Source organism: Oncorhynchus mykiss, chromosome 32 (genome assembly GCF_013265735.2).
Source record: "Oncorhynchus mykiss isolate Arlee chromosome 32, USDA_OmykA_1.1, whole genome shotgun sequence".
In the NCBI taxonomy this organism is placed as follows: Eukaryota; Metazoa; Chordata; class Actinopteri; order Salmoniformes; family Salmonidae; genus Oncorhynchus; species Oncorhynchus mykiss.
The window spans coordinates 28286351-28303504 of NC_050572.1; the positions used below are offsets into that span (position 1 = coordinate 28286351).

The window sequence follows — 17154 nt, forward strand, 5'->3', positions numbered from 1 at the left end:
CCGGGCTCAGCCTCGTCGTGACACTTCTCCCTGCGAGCATTCTCTCCACGCACCTGCCTTATCCTCACCACCTTTCTCCTCCCCACCTCTCTCCTCCACACTTCTCTCCTCACATCCCCTCTGCCTCGCCTCCCCTGCTGAAACCAACACCCCGGACAACGCACACTGCAAACCTGTAAACAATTCATGAGGCCTTCATTTTTCATGGGTGGGGTGAGAGAGAGAGAGCAAGAGAGAGAGAGAGCGAGAGAGAGAGAGAGAGAGAGAGAGAGAGAGAGAGAGAGAGAGAGAAAGAGAGAGAGAGAGAGAGAAAGAGAGAGCGAGAGAGAGTGAGAGAAAGAGAAAGAGAAAGAGAGACTGTATATATACATAATATGACATTTGTAATGTCTTAATTATTTTGGAACTTTTGTGAGTGTAATGTTTACTGTTCATTTTTATTGTTTATTTCACTTTTGCAAATTATCTACTTCACTTGCTTTGGCAATGTTAACATATGTTTCCCATGCCAATAAAGCTCCTTGAATTGAATTGAACTGAGAGAGCGAGAGAGAGAGAGAGAGAGAAAGAGAGAGAGAGAGAGAGAGATAGAGGGAAAAGTGTCAGTGCAAAGATTTGGTCAAAGGTCTGTCCTTTCTCCTCTGTACACTCTCCTCTGTACACTCCCCTCTGTACACTCTCCTTTGTACACTCTCCTCTGTACACTCTCCTCTGTACACTCCCCTCTGTACACTCTCCTCTATACACTCTCCACTATACACTCTCCTCTGTACTCTCTCCTCTATACACTCTCCTCTGTACACTCTCCTCAGTACACTCCCCTCTGTACACTCTCCTCTATACACTCTCCTCTGTACACTCTCCTCTGTACACTCTCCTCTATACACTCTCCTCTGTCCTTTCTCCTCTGTACACTCTCCTCTGTACACTCTCCTCTGTACACTCTCCTCTGTACACTCCCCTCTGTACACTCTCCTCTATACACTCTCCACTATACACTCTCCTCTGTACTCTCTCCTCTATGCACTCTCCTCTGTACACTCTCCTCTGTACACTCCCCTCTGTACACTCTCCTCTATACACTCTCCTCTGTACACTCTCCTCTGTACACTCTCCTCTATACACTCTCCTCTGTCCTTTCTCCTCTGTACACTCTCCTCTGTACACTCTCCTCTGTACACTCTCCTCTGCTCTGTACACTCTCCTCTGTACACTCTCCTCTGTACACTCTCATCTGTCCTTTCTCCTCTGTACACTCTCCTCTGTACACTCTCCTCTGTACACTCTCCTCTGCTCTGTACACTCTCCTCTGTACACTCTCCTCTGTACACTCTCCTCTGTACACTTTCCGCCGTACACTCTCCTCTGTACACTCTTCTCTGTACACTCTCCTCTGTACACTCTCCTCCGTACACTCTCCTCTGTACACTCTCCTCTGTACACTCTCCTCTGTACACTCTCCTCTATACACTCTCCTCTGTCCTTTCTCCTCTGTACACTCTCCTCTGTACACTCTCCTCTGCTCTGTACACTCTCCTCTGTACACTCTCCTCTGTACACTCTCCTCTGTCCTTTCTCCTCTGTACACTCTCCTCTGTACACTCTCCTCTGTACACTCTCCTCTGATCTGTACACTCTCCTCTGTACACTCTCCTCTGTACACTCTCCTCTGTACACTTTCCTCCGTACACTCTCCTCTGTACACTCTCCTCTGTACACTCTCCTCTGTACACTCTCCTCCGTACACTCTCCTCTGTACACTCCCCTCTGTACACTCTCCTCTGTACACTCTCCTCTGTACACTCTCCTCTGTACACTCTCCTCTGTACACTCTCCTCTGTACACTCTCCTCTGTACACTCTCCTTTGCTCTGTACACTCTCCTCTGTACACTCCCCTCTGTACACTCTCCTCTGTACACTCTCCTCTGTACACTCTCCTCCGTCCTCCATGACCTGGAAACCGATAGGTGGTCGAGGAGTGTGTCAATTGGTTAGTAGGCAAACGGGAGACGGCCCTCCCCTCCTCGATAGGCTCCTTTTGGTAAAGAAGCACAAGTGTAGTTTTGAAATCTGCCACATCCCCTTTGAATCAGCTTTTGCTGTCTCAAAGGAGAAAAGCATGCAAACATTTAAAAGCCATATGCTACTCACCCTTTTATATTTCAAATGTCTTGCACAACTAGCTACATTTGTTTTGGGATTCCACCCTGCAAACAAGCGCATTTTCGTCAACTTTCCCTCTCCTCGCCACCTCTCCTCGATTACCTTTGACCTTTTTCCAAAGTCGGCGAGAGTTGAGACGCAGAAGTTGAGCGAATCTAATTGAGAAAAGGCCCGTGTCTTGGTTTTCCTGGTCTTATCTCTGTGTCCAGATCAGTCCCTCTCATTCTCTCCTCCTCTTCCTCTCTCCACCTCTCATCACCCGCACTAGTATAGAGCGCAGAGCCTCTGTGGAATGTACACTCTTAGGGTTCTTCGGCTGTCCCCAAAAGGAGAACCCTTTGAAGAACCTGGTAACAACGTCAGAGGGGTTGCTGAACAGACAGGCTGCTGAGCGTAATGATAATATCATCAGAAGAGAAATCAGGCTTTTTCTAAAGTGTTGTTATGAACCTTTCAGGTAGTCTAGCTGTTAAGACCGTTGGGCTAGTAACCAAAAGGCTATTGGTTCGAATCCCTGCGCTGACGACGTGAGCAAGGCACTTAACCCTAATTGCTCCTGTAAGTCGCTCTGGATAAGAGCGTCTGCTAAATGACTGTGATGTAAAATCCCAATCTCATAGTTTATCAACTATAATAACATGAATAAAAGGCATGAATTTGTATTCAGAGCTTTTCTTCTTCGGGTAAATTTGTGATAAATCCTAATAAATGTGGTATGCTCTGGGATAACAGGTTTGGGATCAGAATTCGTTCAAACTACACAGGGAGAGCTGTGAGCCCACCAGTAGTATGACTATACTGAGACTACAGAGTAACATCTTGTGCTGGAGTCACATTTGACAGGCAAATGATCCTAGTAAAATGTGATAGCTACACAGAGGACTACATAACTACTCTTCAATGTTCAGTTGAGTGGTTCACGCTTCCATTTATGACCATGACGATGGTTATCAGAGCTGTATTCTCATGAAGAGGATGATATGACCAGGGAAGTGCTAGGGAGCCCTTATTACAGAGGTTGACTATAATACACATGTATTACTGTTAGTTACCATCCCACCACACTGACAAGGTCGTTGTTATTACTCGGGCGTACATGAAAAGTATTTCATAACAAGTGGAGGTTAATGGTCTGAAATTAAGCGATTTGAGAAAAGTAAAAGGTCAGATCGATGAAATGAGGATCACTGAAAAGCCTATTTTATTGAACACAGGCCAGCTATCAGCGTAACATAGGGGAACGTGTTGTTCTACACCTGAACTATCACCACCACCATTACAACAGGAGTGTATATAGAAGAGCTTAGAGGGGATTTGAGAATGACTCGGGATCAACACAAAGAAACAACTTCCTCTCTTTTATCTCTCTCTCTCTCTCTCTCTCTCTTTCTCTCTCTGTCTCTCTCACTCTCCTCGCTCCCCAAACAGCATGTAGTTCTTCAGTTAGTTCAAGTACAATTACAGCCTCTCGGTTTCAAATCAGACCGCTGTGGAACCAGGAAAGACCAACAAGCGGTTGCCTCTGGAACACAACCCTCCTCCAAACCTCCTGTCATTCACAACCCTCCAGGGCTGAGCAACCCTTCATCCCATCAGGAGAGGGACAGGTGTAGCTTCAAGGGAAATGTCACAAATTCAACTTCATATTCATCATCTCCAGCACCGCCCTAACATCAACATATGTGAAAAGTGTGCATTTCTATGTTTTGTAGTACAATAAATAGTGGAAGATAAGTGTTTCTAATGACATCATCTGTGTCATTTTAACCAATTATGAGTAGGCATTTTCTAATAATTGGTTGATGATGTCATTGGGAACACTTAACGTCCTCTATCTTTTCACCACCAAAACATAGTAGAAATGCACAACTTTCACATATGATGGTGCTGGGGTGGTGCTGGAGAGGATGAACATGAAGTTGAAAATATTTCACATTTCCTTTTTAATGACCAGAGCCCAGGGGAACCAGGGAAAACGCTCATCAACAGGACCTTCTGTTACAATCGCCTTCTCTTGTCATCATGCAAACCAAGCAGCTAGGACCAGCTCCATAGAAAACACAGGGAACACGCCACCATGTCTGTGAAAAGGCTCTATTCTGCTCAAACGTTATACAGTAGAGGCTTATTGATGCTCGGGAATCCTGGAACAATCTGAACGTATTTGAGCAACACTGATGTAAAATGGCAATTACTTAGTTCCCCAGGTTGATCATTTAGGAGCAATAGCAAAATTATTTAACGCGATCGAGATCGGATCGGTTGTTCCATCTTTCCCTCTCTGCCCCCCCCCCCCCCTCTCCCAGACCACCCAGTCAGTCATGTCGTTCTGTGCTGTGCTCCCCAGCTGTTCCTGGCCATGGTCCGTTTGTGTTACTTTGTTTCCACATGGCTGAGGTCAGTGGCAGTGGCCTACCTCCCTCTCCCTCTCTCCTCGCTCACTCTTTCTCCTCGCTCGCTCGCTCACTCTCCTTGCTTGCTCACTCTCCTTGCTTGCTTTCTCTCTCTCCCTTCCCTCTCTCTCTGCCTGTGATCACAAAGCAGAGGGAGGATGGTCTTTGTGAATGGTGCAGGTGTCCTGGGCATGAAAGGGCCCTCAGGGCCACACGGAGACCCAGGAGATTCAGTCCCTGTGGAGGCCTTTCAGACCCACCTCCCATCTGCAGTGGAGCTTGACCCAGCTGAGTCAGTCAGTCAGTCAGCCGAACACCTTTTGTAGCCTCTCTTTACGTGGCTACACTGAGGGTGGCAGGCCTCCCCTGGTCATCACTGAATCATGGCTAAAGACTAATCCACTTCAATCAAACCTCAGAATGTGAGGAAGAGATGTGAATGGGCTCCAACTGCTGAGCGGCAGGAAGACAATGACAACCAGAGTGTACCGTTGAATGGAGCGATCACCGAGAGACAGTGACAGACAGAATATACAAAGTCTCCACATCAGACTGGATCACATGGGGGGCGTCTCCACGCAACGGGTTCAGCTGGACACAGCCACGTCCACATCCGACAGAGTCCCATAGATACAGAATGAAGACAGTGTTCCTAGGTGAGAACAGGTCGGGCTGTGGGTTCTCGGGTGAGGCTGTGACAACCAACATGGTCAACATACACAACCGTGGGGCGGCAGGACCCTTGTGGTTGTGTTTAGCCAACCAGTAGAGCAGTAGGGTAACTGACATATCAGGGCTTGAACAGTCACACATTCTTTGGATTCTGTTGTTATTGATGTCGTTGTTTACGTTGAACCTGGCTTTTCTCTCTTTCTCATTGATGTTTACATTTGAGTCCACCTGATGCAATTACCTAGCATGCATTTAATTCCAGGAGGGATTTAGGAACTCAAGGTGTCCAATTATCCTGCGTGGTAGACTGGGACTCTCAGTCTCTCTGTGGGGGGCTAGGGCCGTAAAATAAATGTTGTTTGGGATCCTGACTGGTCCCAGCAGAGAGGAGCGGGTCAGTGGAGGTTAACCTCCCTTTAATGAGGGTAGGTACAGGATTTCCATTTCAACAGGGTAATTTAATACTAGCGCGACCCTCGGCACGCCACACCATTTAAAACATTGTTTCTCACTCTTTTGTGCAATATTCAACGTCCTCACATGCTCGTAATACTTCAATTTTGCAGCAGCTTGAAAATACCAAATGGTACAAGCCTCAATTTTACAACCTCCTCCCCTCACCGAGCAGAACAGGGCTGTTCTTCTGCCTGTTTTTGCAGTGGAGGCGTAACGTGGTGGGGCAATGAGGAAATCATCTTCCTATAATAAAAAGAGTAAAAGAAGCCGTGCTATTTATACCACATTCAACGTTAAAATACCACAAGAATGTACACTACAGTTCAAAAGTTTGGGGTCACTTAGAAATGTCCTTGTTTTTGAAAGAAAAGCGCATTTTGTGTCCATTAAAATAACATCAAATTGATCAGAAATACAGTGTAGACATGGTTAATGTTGTAAATGACTATTGTAGCTGGAAACGGCAGATTTTGATTGAAATATCTACATAGGTGGACAGAGGCCCATTATCAGCAACCATCACTCCAATGGCACGTTGTGTTAGTTAATCCAAGTTTATCATTTTAAAAGACTAATTGATCACTAGAAAACCCTTTTGCAATTATGTTAGCACAGCTGAAAACTGTTGTTCTGATTAAAAGAAGCAAAAAAATGGCCTTCTTTAGACTAGCTGTGTATCTGGAGCTTCAGCATTTGTGGGTTCGATCACAGGCTCAAAATGGCCAGAAACAAAGAACTTACTTCTGAAACTCGTCAGTCTATTCTTGTTCTGAGAAATGAAGGCTATTCCATGCAACAAATTGCCAAGAAACTGAAGATCTCGTACAACACTGTGCACTACTCCCTTCACAGAACAGCTCAAATTGTCTCTAACCAGAATAGAAAGAGGAGTGGGAGGCCCCAGTACACAACTGAGCAAAAGGACAAGTACATTAGAGTGTCTAGTTAGAGAATCAGACGCCTCACAGGTCCTCAACTGGCAGCTTAATTAATTAGTACCCGCAAAACACCAGTCTCAACATCAACATTGAAGAGGCGACCACAGGATGCTGGCCTTCTAGGCAGAGTTGTAAAAAAAAAAAGCCATATCTCAGACTGGCCAATAAAAAGAAAAGATTAAGATGGGCAAAAGAACACAGACACTGGGCAGAGGAAGGCCAGCATCCCGGAGTCGCCTCTTCACGGTTGACATTGAGACTGGTGTTTTGCGGGTACTATTTAATGAAGCTGCCAGTAACCAAAAAAGTGTTAAACACTCTGAGGTTCAACTCATCCCAAACCATCTCAAATGGGTTGAGGTCGGGTGATTGTGGAGGCCAGGTCATCTGATGCAGCACTCCATCACTCTCCATCTTAGTCAAATAGCCCTTACATAGCCTGGAGGTGTGTTGGGTCATTGTCCTGTTGAAAAACAATTGATAGTCCTACTAAGAACAAACCAGATCGGATGGCGTATCGCTGCAGAATGCTGTGGTAACCATGCTGGTTAAGTGTGCCTTGAATTCTTAATAAATCACTGACAGTGTCACCGGCAAAGCACCCCACACCATCACACCTCCTCCTCCATGCTTCACTGTGGGAACCACACATGCGAAGATCATCCGTTCACCTACTCTGCGTCTCACAAAGATATGGCGGTTGGACTCAAATTTGGACTCATCAGACCAAAGGACAAATTTCCACCGGTCTAATGTCCATTGCGCGTGCTTCTTGGTCCACGCAAGTCTCTTCTTCTTATTGGTGTCCTTTAGTAGTTGTTTCTTTGCAGCAATTCAACCATGAAGGCCTGATTCACACAGTCTCCTCTGAACATTTGATGTTTAGATGTGTCTGTTACTTGAACTCTGTGAAGCATTTATTTGGGCAGGAATTTCTGACACTGGTAACTTGAACAAACTTATCGTCTGCAGCAGAGGTAACTCTGGGTCTTCCTTTCCTGTGGTGGTCCTCATGAGAGCCAGTTTCATCATAGCGCTTGATGGTTTTTGCGACTGACTGACCTTCATGTCTTAAAGTAATGATGGACTGTCCTTTCTCGTTGCTTATTTGAGCTGTTCTTGCCATAGTATGGACTTGATCTTTTACCAAATAAAGCTTTCTTCTGTATACCACCCCTACCTTGTCACAACACAACTGATTGGCTCAAACATTAAGAAGTAAAGAAATTCCACAAATGAACTTTTAACAAGGCACACCTGTTAATTGGCTGAGAGAATGCCAAGAGTGTGCAAAGCTGTCATGAAGGCAAAAGGTGGCTACTTTGAAGAATCTCAAATATAAAATATATTTTGATTTGTGTGACACTTTTTGGGTTACTACATGATTCCATACGGTGTTATTGCATAGTTTTGATGTCTTCACTATTATTTCTACAATGTAGAACATAGTAACAATAAAGAAAAACCCTTGAATGAGTAGGTGTGTCCAAACGTTTGACTGGTCCTGTATATAAAAAGATCTTTCAACATGAATTTGGTTTTCCTTTTTTTCAATGGATTATTAGCCATGCCAAATGAACAGTCTTTTCCCTCCACTGCGCCTCCCATTCCTTCCCTCTACTCTGTTACGGGACATCAGTCTGAGTAGCACCGTCTGCTCTGTTCAGCCTCACTCACCAATTAAAACCATGGAGAGTGAGAGCTCCAACCAAATCCTGCCCTGGTCTGACTCCCCCCCCCCCCCCCCCCCCCCCCCCTCCCCACCCCCCAGACCCCCTACCAGAACCCCCACGGCCCATCAGGACACGGTCAGACTCCTCAATCCACCTCCACCTCCTCCCCACCTCCCCACCTCCCCACCTCAGAGCAGACCTAACACCAAGCAGCCTGTTAAAGGAGGTTTAAACATGTCTGTCTGCTCAGCGTCATGGCCTGCATGGGCCCCTAGATCAAGTCAAATGTACCTACAGCTATTAGTGGAGAACATGAGTTTGCAATAGAGGCCAGCAGGAATAGTGAATAGGGGCCAGGCAGCCAAGAAACCCTCTGGTCATGGTCCTCTACTATTTTCCAGGCCCTCTTTAGTCGAGGAAGAATAGAGCATAAGCAATTGTAGTGGAAACACTAGCCTGCTTGCTGTGTGGGGGCTAACTCCAAGTCCTTGCACAGCACACAGCACAGTCTGGTTCATTGATTCATTTAGGCTTAAATGTCACTCAACAGGACAGAGCCCCACAGAGTCCCTGGGTGCAGGAGGACATGGAAAAACAGAAAGAACTCATGTCCCAAACATTAACTGAACTATTTATGTCTCTACATCAGGATGCCACATCACTGATGAGTAAATTGATTATTTAAAAATGGATTTATCCCTATACACGAACAAACGTTATTATGCAGTGTAAAGTTTCAGTGTAACAGTTTATAAATATCTTAGGGATATTTCATAAATGAGTCATAAAAATGTATAAATATTCAGGCAATCATCAAGACATACCTTATAAATGACCTGATAATGGCTTATAAATGAATAGTATTACACTTGTTACTACTTTACAGTATATGTGAACCCTGTGGTTAACTGGGCCTGGATGCTGATGTGATTTAATCAGACCCATAATATCATGGTAATATCATGTCATCTGCAGCTTTCACTGCGGCTTATTGATCTACCAGATATTGATCCATAGTCTTTACTCATTCATGGACAAGTTCATTGCTTTGATCAGTGCGAGCATGGTGCTGAATCTACATCAAACATGCTGGGGAGTGATATCCCATCCTTGATGCAGGACTATAATGAAATCAACATGTTCATGCGCTGGTGTTCATCTGTTCCCTGTAGGGCTCAATTCAGCACCTCGGTTCACTATCATCAGGAAGTGCACCTGATCCATCCCCAGTGGAAATAGACTGATGTTTTTGTTGTTGCTTTAAGAACATTAAAGAGCCAATCCAACAGCAGAAGAGACTTCACCTTACGTTTTTACATGATCTTAGAGACTTGACTTTGCTGCTGTGAGCAACAGTAACAGTACTTACCCACATCACACAGGTCCACGCCAGTGGTGGCTGGTGGCAGTTTAAATGGGGAGGACGGGCTCATAGTAATGGCTGGAACGGAATCAATGGAATGGTATCAAACACATCAAACACCTGGTTTCCATGTTTGATACCATTCCATTCACACCATTCCATTCATTATTATGAGCCGTCCTCCCCTCACCAACCTCCTCTGGTCCACACAGTCTTCCCTTCTCACACTGCATCATCATGTAGGTTTGTCATTTCTCCTGATAGGTCACTGAGGGGCAAGAGGAACCAGTCAGAAAACAGTCATCACAACCAACCACGATCCTGCTCATCAGTCCCTCAAGACGCACACGCGCACACACAGTTCTGACGACTTCAAAGTAACACTAAGCCCTGACAGTGTAGGGGCCAGTAGGGATGTTCTGAGTAACACTAAGCCCTGACAGTGTGGGGGCCAGTAGGGATGTTCTGAGTAACACTAAGCCCTGACAGTGTAGGGGCCAGTAGGGATGTTCTGAGTAACACTAAGCCCTGACAGTGTAGGGGCCAGTAGGGATGTTCTGAGTAACACTAAGCCCTGACAGTGTAGGGGCCAGTAGGGATGTTCTGAGTAACAGAAGGCAGCAGAGTTGTTTTTGACTTGAAGTTCAGTAACCTTCCTTCCAGTCGAAAACAGTCATATGCCAAATGTGAACGTTAAAGGGAAAGGGGACACATAGTCAGTTGCACAACTGAATGAATTCAGCAGAAATGTGTCTTCTGCATTTAAACCAGCCCCTTTGAATCCGAGAGGTACGAGTGGCTGCCGGTTTGAAAAGCGAGCTCTTTCCAGGGATGGAAGGTGTCGCCGTACTCCTAATTATCCCAATAGGCAAAACAAGAAGATTGAAATAATGCTGTTTTAAAAAAAAATAAAAACATGCTTTTCCGTCAGCATGATAGGCTAGTTAATGCAGCTCATTGGATTCCATAAAAATGCAATGCTTAGCATTGGGGTGAGTAGCTACCAGAAGTGTTGTGGGACTAAATGGGCTGCTTTACCAGTCGCTACCTAGCATGAGGATGAAAAAGGCAGTTTAATTAACAACTAGCAGTATTTTAATCTTCTCAATTTGCTGAATATGATAATTGGGAGTACAGTAACACCTTCTTTTCCTGGATTGAGGTGGGTTTTCAAACCATTTCTCTTCTTGTTCACCGGGATGAAAACTTATTGGAATATGACCATTTGGACTTGAAGGTTTACTGAACTTCAAGTCCAAAACCCTTGGTTAATTGGTTCCCTGGTCACTGCTAAATAACTGTTTTTCAGGAAAGAGATTATATTTTCCCTTAGTTGTGGGGGTGGTAGATGCCTACAGTATCTTAAAGTGAAGGAAGGATGCTTAGATTCATGATCAGTAGGCTATGATTCATCTACTTAATCTTCTAGTCAACTTTAACATGAAAAGCTCATTTTGAGTCATATGGATGGTGCTAGGTGAATGTGTCACATTTCTAAGCAATGTGGTGACAATTACTGTAACCTCCTACTGTAGCTCAGATCTCATATGGAGTTAGTTTAGTAGGCTACAACAGAAATCCATTCAATGTTTATTTAAACAGAAACGGTACAAACAACAGGTTGAAGAAATGAACTATGGTGGCCCAGAGGGCAGTTGTGTATGGTGTTGTGCTGCACCAGTTTTGAGATCTCTAATGGTCACACCCATATTGATCAGGCCACACCTCGCTACACCGTTGGACTTGGACTTGAAACCGGAAGGTTGCAAGATCGAATCCCAGAGTTGACAAGGTAAAAATCTGTTGTTCTGCCCCTGAACAGGCAGTTAACCCACTGTACCTAGCCTGTCATTGAAAATAAGAATTTGTTCTTAACTGACTTGCCTGGTTAAATAAAGGTACAAACAAAAACTGGAGGAAATGTACCTTAAAGGCTGTTAAAGAACGGTGCACACTGTTTTAGGGAAATGTGTTGTTCAGTAGCATGTTGTCCATGAACGTACAAACCGCCACGCAATGCAGAAAACATTGAACCGAACTGAATGGCAGTGGTGGAAGAAGTACTACATTGTCATACATGAGTAAAAGTAAAGATACCTTCATAGAAAATGACTCAAGTAAAAGTGAAAGTCACTTCATTTCAAATTCCTTATATTAAGCAAACCAGTCGGAACTATTTTTTTTGTTTTTACAGATAGCCAGGGGCGCACTCCAACCCTCAGACATCATTTACGAAAAGAAGCATGTGTGTTTAGTGAATCTGCCAGATCAGAGGCAGTAGAGATGACCAGGAATGTTCTCTTGGTAAGTGTGCGAATTGGATAATTTTACTGTCCTGCTAAGCATTCAAAATGTACTGACTACTTTTGGGTTTCAGGGTTTTAGTATGGAGTAAAACGTACATTATTTTCTTTAGGAATGTAGTGAAGTAAAAGTTGTCAAAAAATATGAATAAAGTAAAGTACAGATACCCCCCAAAACTACTTAAGTAGTACTTTAAAGTATTTTTACTTAATTACTTCACACCACTGCTGAATGTCATCACTAGCTTCCATAGCCTCAAAGTCATAAACCCCAGCCATTTCTACAATTTATCTTCTTAAAATGTGATTTTAAACCTAACCTTAATCACACTGCTAACCTTATGCCTAACTCTAACCTTAAAACATTACTAAAAAGCTAATTTGGACTTTGTAGACGTGAATCTGACTTTGTGGCTATTGAAGCTAGTGTAAACCGAACTGAAAGCACCCCTGTAGGTTATGTGCTACTATTTTTTTTTTTACCTTTATTTAACTAGGCAAGTCAGTTAAGAACAAATTCTTATTTTCAATGACGGCCTAGGAACAGTGGGTTAACTGCCTGTTCAGGGGTAGAACGACAGATTTTTACCTTGTCAGCTCGGGGGTTTGAACTTGCAACCTTCCGGTTGCTAGTCCAACGCTCTAACCACTATTGCAAGCTGCATGTGCTCAGCGCAAGTGACTTTAGGAAGTCATTTTGGAAAATCGGAAATCCTAAGTTTTCACATACACATTTTATAAACTTCCCAAAAATAATATGGTCGCTGTGATGAAGGTTTATTTGACCGCTTTCTTTACCTCAATGCTACAATGCCATTCTGAAGGTGAATGCAGGCCTGTGGCCTAAAAACAACATGACAGAGGTCAAAGGCACTGCATCTCAGTGCTATAGGCGTCACTACAGACCATGGTTTGATTCCAGGCTGTATCAAAACCGTGATTGGGAGTCCCAAAGCTTGTACAATTGTCCAGCGTCATCCCGGTTTGGCTGGGGTAGGCCTTCATTGTAAATAAGAATGTGTTCTTAACTGACTTGCCTAGTTAAGTCAAATAAAAAAAACATGGTAAATTACTTTGTAGCATTAGCATTGCATAGATTGAGGGCTTGAAACAATGTTGCTAATTTGCACACTAAATATGAATGGGCTCCAGGTCAGCTTTTCACAGGATCGCTGGAGCCACTGAGGAGAAATAGGAAACGAAGTAACTTGTAATTAGCGAAGAACCAGCTAGCCTACATGTGGGGATCCCATTCATTCAAACAAGATAGGCTACTTTATCCCGGATATATTATTCATCTCGCGTTTTGTAAAATCATTTTTACTCGGTGCCTGAAAAACGGCCTTTTAAAGTTGCCGCTGTCCATGGTAACGGATGTGATAGGCTGAACCAGGGGAAGAAAGAAACTCGCCTCGTTTAGAATAGCTGCGGTGCTGGAGTAGTCTACACTCGTCGCCTGATAGTTCCAGCCAAAACGGAACATCGAACCTTTTTTATTTTATTTATTTGGTTCGATTTAAATCCTCTTCTCACACAAGATGTGACTCTTTTCAAAGAACAGACTAATACCTTAGAATATCCATGTCGTTCAGGATAGCTGGGAGAGAGAACGTCAATGGTTTTTCTACGAATGGAAGTTATTTGTTGTGAATTGTTTTGAATATGTTATTCCGAAGTGAGTTTGTTTTTTGTTTGTCTCCGTTCGTCGTGGACCTTTAATTTGGAATCTAACGACGAAATCCAGATCGTCAAGGGAAACCCAAAGCGAGGATTCTACAAAACCAGAGAGCTCACAGACCGGGGATTTAAATTGTTTGGTGTGCTCCGGGAGAAGCGAGAGTCAAAGAAAGAAATTCATGTGGCCATTCTCTCTTTAGCAAAACATTTTGGATTGCAGAATGAGCAAGGAAAGACCTAAGAGGAATATCATCCAAAAGAAATACGTGAGTAACTACTAGCCTATTATTGTCCAATGTGTAAAATAATTTAACCTTTACAAGTTTGCACGTTCATTTCGCCTGTTTTGAAGAAAATGCATAAACTTCGATCACGGAGTGTGAAGGTTACCATTACACAGCTGTGGCCTATTGGGGCCGAATTTCCCTTTTAGATGGTAAAGTTGTAGAATGTGTTATCAATTATACTTTATTTAAATTGTCTATTTTGCTAAATTTCTTCAACATCAGACAAGACGATTTATTTGATTATTAACTATCCATGGAAGGGCAATGCGCATTCTGGAATCATCTCTGTACAATATAACAAACGACTTGTTGTGTGAGATTGATTGATTAAGTCAGAATTTTCCACAAGAGCTGGCTAATTGTTTTCAGAATGTCTTTGTTTTCTCCCATAGCCCCTTTCAGAGCCATGAAGACACAGCCATATCGCCCATGGCTGATTCCGTGTTCTATACCCCATGCTGAGTAGCCCTATATAAACTGTGTTATTTATAAATGAACACCTCGTTTTGCTATTGGATATCACAATATTCACTTTATTTATGTTGATGCGACTTGAGAGTACCTGACTAGCACCGTCCGACCATGACGAGTGGACTGTAGCTCTTTAATTTTCTCCGTAAGGGGAGAGCGCAGAAAGGGGGTCAGGCAATTGAACATTTCCGTAGAATTTCCAATAATTTCCAATCGTAGCGGAACGCTCGGGAGGAGTTGCTTGTCTGCGTTTGCTTACTAACATATATATGCAATAAAGTGTCTGATCATTTTAATTTCGCGTAGCACGTCTGTGTGACCTCTGTGAATGGGATATATTGCAGCCTGAGCTTGCTGAGCAAGATTGTTCGATTCTCTGATAGTTTTTTATTTATTATTCGGGTTATCTCCAGTCAATAGTTTTTAAGCAGACGAGAGACCATGGATGCAACTAAACGAAATGTCAGCGGTTAGTTGATTTAAGCGCTAGCTTGTTTATGGTGTAATGTTGAGGTAGTGTTTCAGTCGCATTGCAGAGGTTCATGTGAAGGGGAAGCAAGAAGCGACCATTTTCTTTCTGCGATTACCTAATACCGGCGAATTTGGCAGAAGGGGGCGATATCAATGTTGGTAATTTCAAGGTTTTTACCCTCGGTGTAACCTACAACATTTAAAGTATTTTAAATGGGGGTTTAAAACGGGCGTAAGCTAAACAATGGCGTACTCTCAAACGGAGACACTCAGCACATCGCATGGCTGAGTTTAACCCTCACATTACAGCGTGTGTTCTCGTGTGAAGTTTCCTCGCGTGAAAACAATGTGAAGTTATTATGAACCACAATGAATAATACATTTTTATTTCAGATGTACCTTTTTGTTACCATTGAACTAATCTCAAAACATTTTGGCCACGTGTGGGCCTGCTGCTGACTGGGCTACTTTGTTTGTGGCCCACGATGCACTGAGAATAATCAAAGTCCATCATAACTGGCGATTGTTGCCTTCCCCAAGCGTTCCACTCTAATAACGTGGTTGAAACATTATACTTTTTATATTATGAGGTGAAATAATACTTAATTCTTGAAGTGTTAAACATATAGTTTTCAAACTTGATTTAGTCCGTACATTTCCCCATGAGTTTGATACTCTTTCTCCCCAAAATACTCGCCTCTTATGGCAACGCTATTAAAGTAATCAATACATTACATTGCCAACTTTATTTTGGGGCCTGGCGAGATGATTTGACAGTGAAAAGGACATGGGGAAAAAATTGCGCCTGAAGTCTAAAATGGTCTATTTTTATATTTTATTCTTAATAACTTGTGTAATTATAGATGTATGCTCATGTGGCTGTGTGTGGAATGGGCACGCACATAACATGGCTTTCACATCTGCTGAGGTGCAGCAGCTGGGGTAGAAATCTGCTCCGAACAAACCATGCAAACAACAAAACAACCTGGAGGTGCCCCCCTCTCTTTGGGCCCCCACTCAAAACGCAACACCCTCCCCCTCAACAACTCTTGGCCCCTCTGGTTTAACCTCCCCTTAATTAGCGTTAGACAATTATCCATGCTTGGCTTAAGCATGTCCCCTGGAACACTGGGAGTTGTTATTCTCCCCCATGTGCTCCATCCATGTTATTAAAATTCATCAGTCAGGGGAAAAAACGTAATAAAAGCAAACAAGGTAAGGCAGTTACCGCTCCTTTTGATAGGACACAAAAGTTAAAACAGGCCCTCTCAAATAACTCTGGTTTCTATGATGGCTGATCACTTTGCCTGGCAATTTGACAGACATTTAGAGGCACAAACACATTATCTCCTATTCTGGAATTCTATATTTGTATATTCAGTGAATTTGTTGGGGTGGGTTTAGGTCAATTGGGAAGCAGCATTAGTTATGTTTGTGGTGTTTAACTGAACATAGCATTGAGAGGAGTTGTGCAGCCAGGGCCAATTTGTCCTGACAAGACTGTTCTCAGGCTGTTTGGTGGGATAGAGCTGGGCTGTGTGGTGGGATAGAGCTGGGCTGGGCGGTGGGATAGAGCCGGGCTGTGTGGTGGGATAGAGCTGGGCTAGAGCTGGGCTGTGTGGTGGGATAGAGCTGGGATAGAGCCGGGCTGTGTGGTGGGATAGAGCCGGGCTGTGTGGTGGGATAGAGCCGGGCTGTGTGGTGGGATAGAGCCGGGCTGTGTGCTGGGATAGAGCCGGGCTGTGTGCTGGGATAGAGCCGGGCTGTGTGGTGGGATAGAGCCGGGCTGTGTGCTGGGATAAGCACAGCTGCTGCAGGGGTCTTTACAAATGTAAAGAAGCTGTCAGTGTTTCATCAGTCGCACAACTGATGAGGGCGAATTTGAAAAATCCTCTGCAGTGTGTGGCGCACAAAAAGAGGAAACAAAAATAGAGCGGGGGCCGGGAACGAGGCCTGTAAAGGTTCCGTCCCCTCTCACTCTCCCTCCCCAGTCCTTCAGCTTTACTATTTAAATGTGGGCCTCATGTTCACACAAGGGTTTGTGGACCTGAGCATGAATGTGCTTAATATAACCTTCTGTTTTAATGCAGATGGTCATTTATTAATTTTTATCCTTAGTTCCTCTCTGAGGAGCCCTGGCACTGTAACTGGGTCAGTGAGATGCTGTGAGTTAGGGAGGTTGTAACAGGAATGTTTCAGATACTTTATCCTTACTCTATACCACTACCCTCCCTCGCACCTTCTCGTCAAGCGTTCTCAGTATTAGCTCTAGTTATATCCTCTCTT

The 17154-nt window shown here is 43.9% G+C and overlaps 1 protein-coding gene across 3 annotated transcripts in view; it reads left to right on the forward strand.

Moving 5' to 3' along the window:
- Window positions 1-13334: 13334 nt before the first annotated feature.
- Window positions 13335-17154, forward strand: part of LOC110488210 (protein Jumonji) — an 85204-nt gene continuing 81384 nt past the window's right edge. For all 3 annotated transcript variants that reach the window (XR_005041416.1, XR_005041415.1, XM_036971818.1), the window contains exon 1: window positions 13335-13905. Coding sequence is in view for 1 of the 3 variants with exons in the window: in XM_036971818.1 (XP_036827713.1) it covers window positions 13861-13905 (45 nt within the window). In the remaining 2 variants the exon portion in view is untranslated. The remainder of the gene's footprint in view (window positions 13906-17154) is intronic.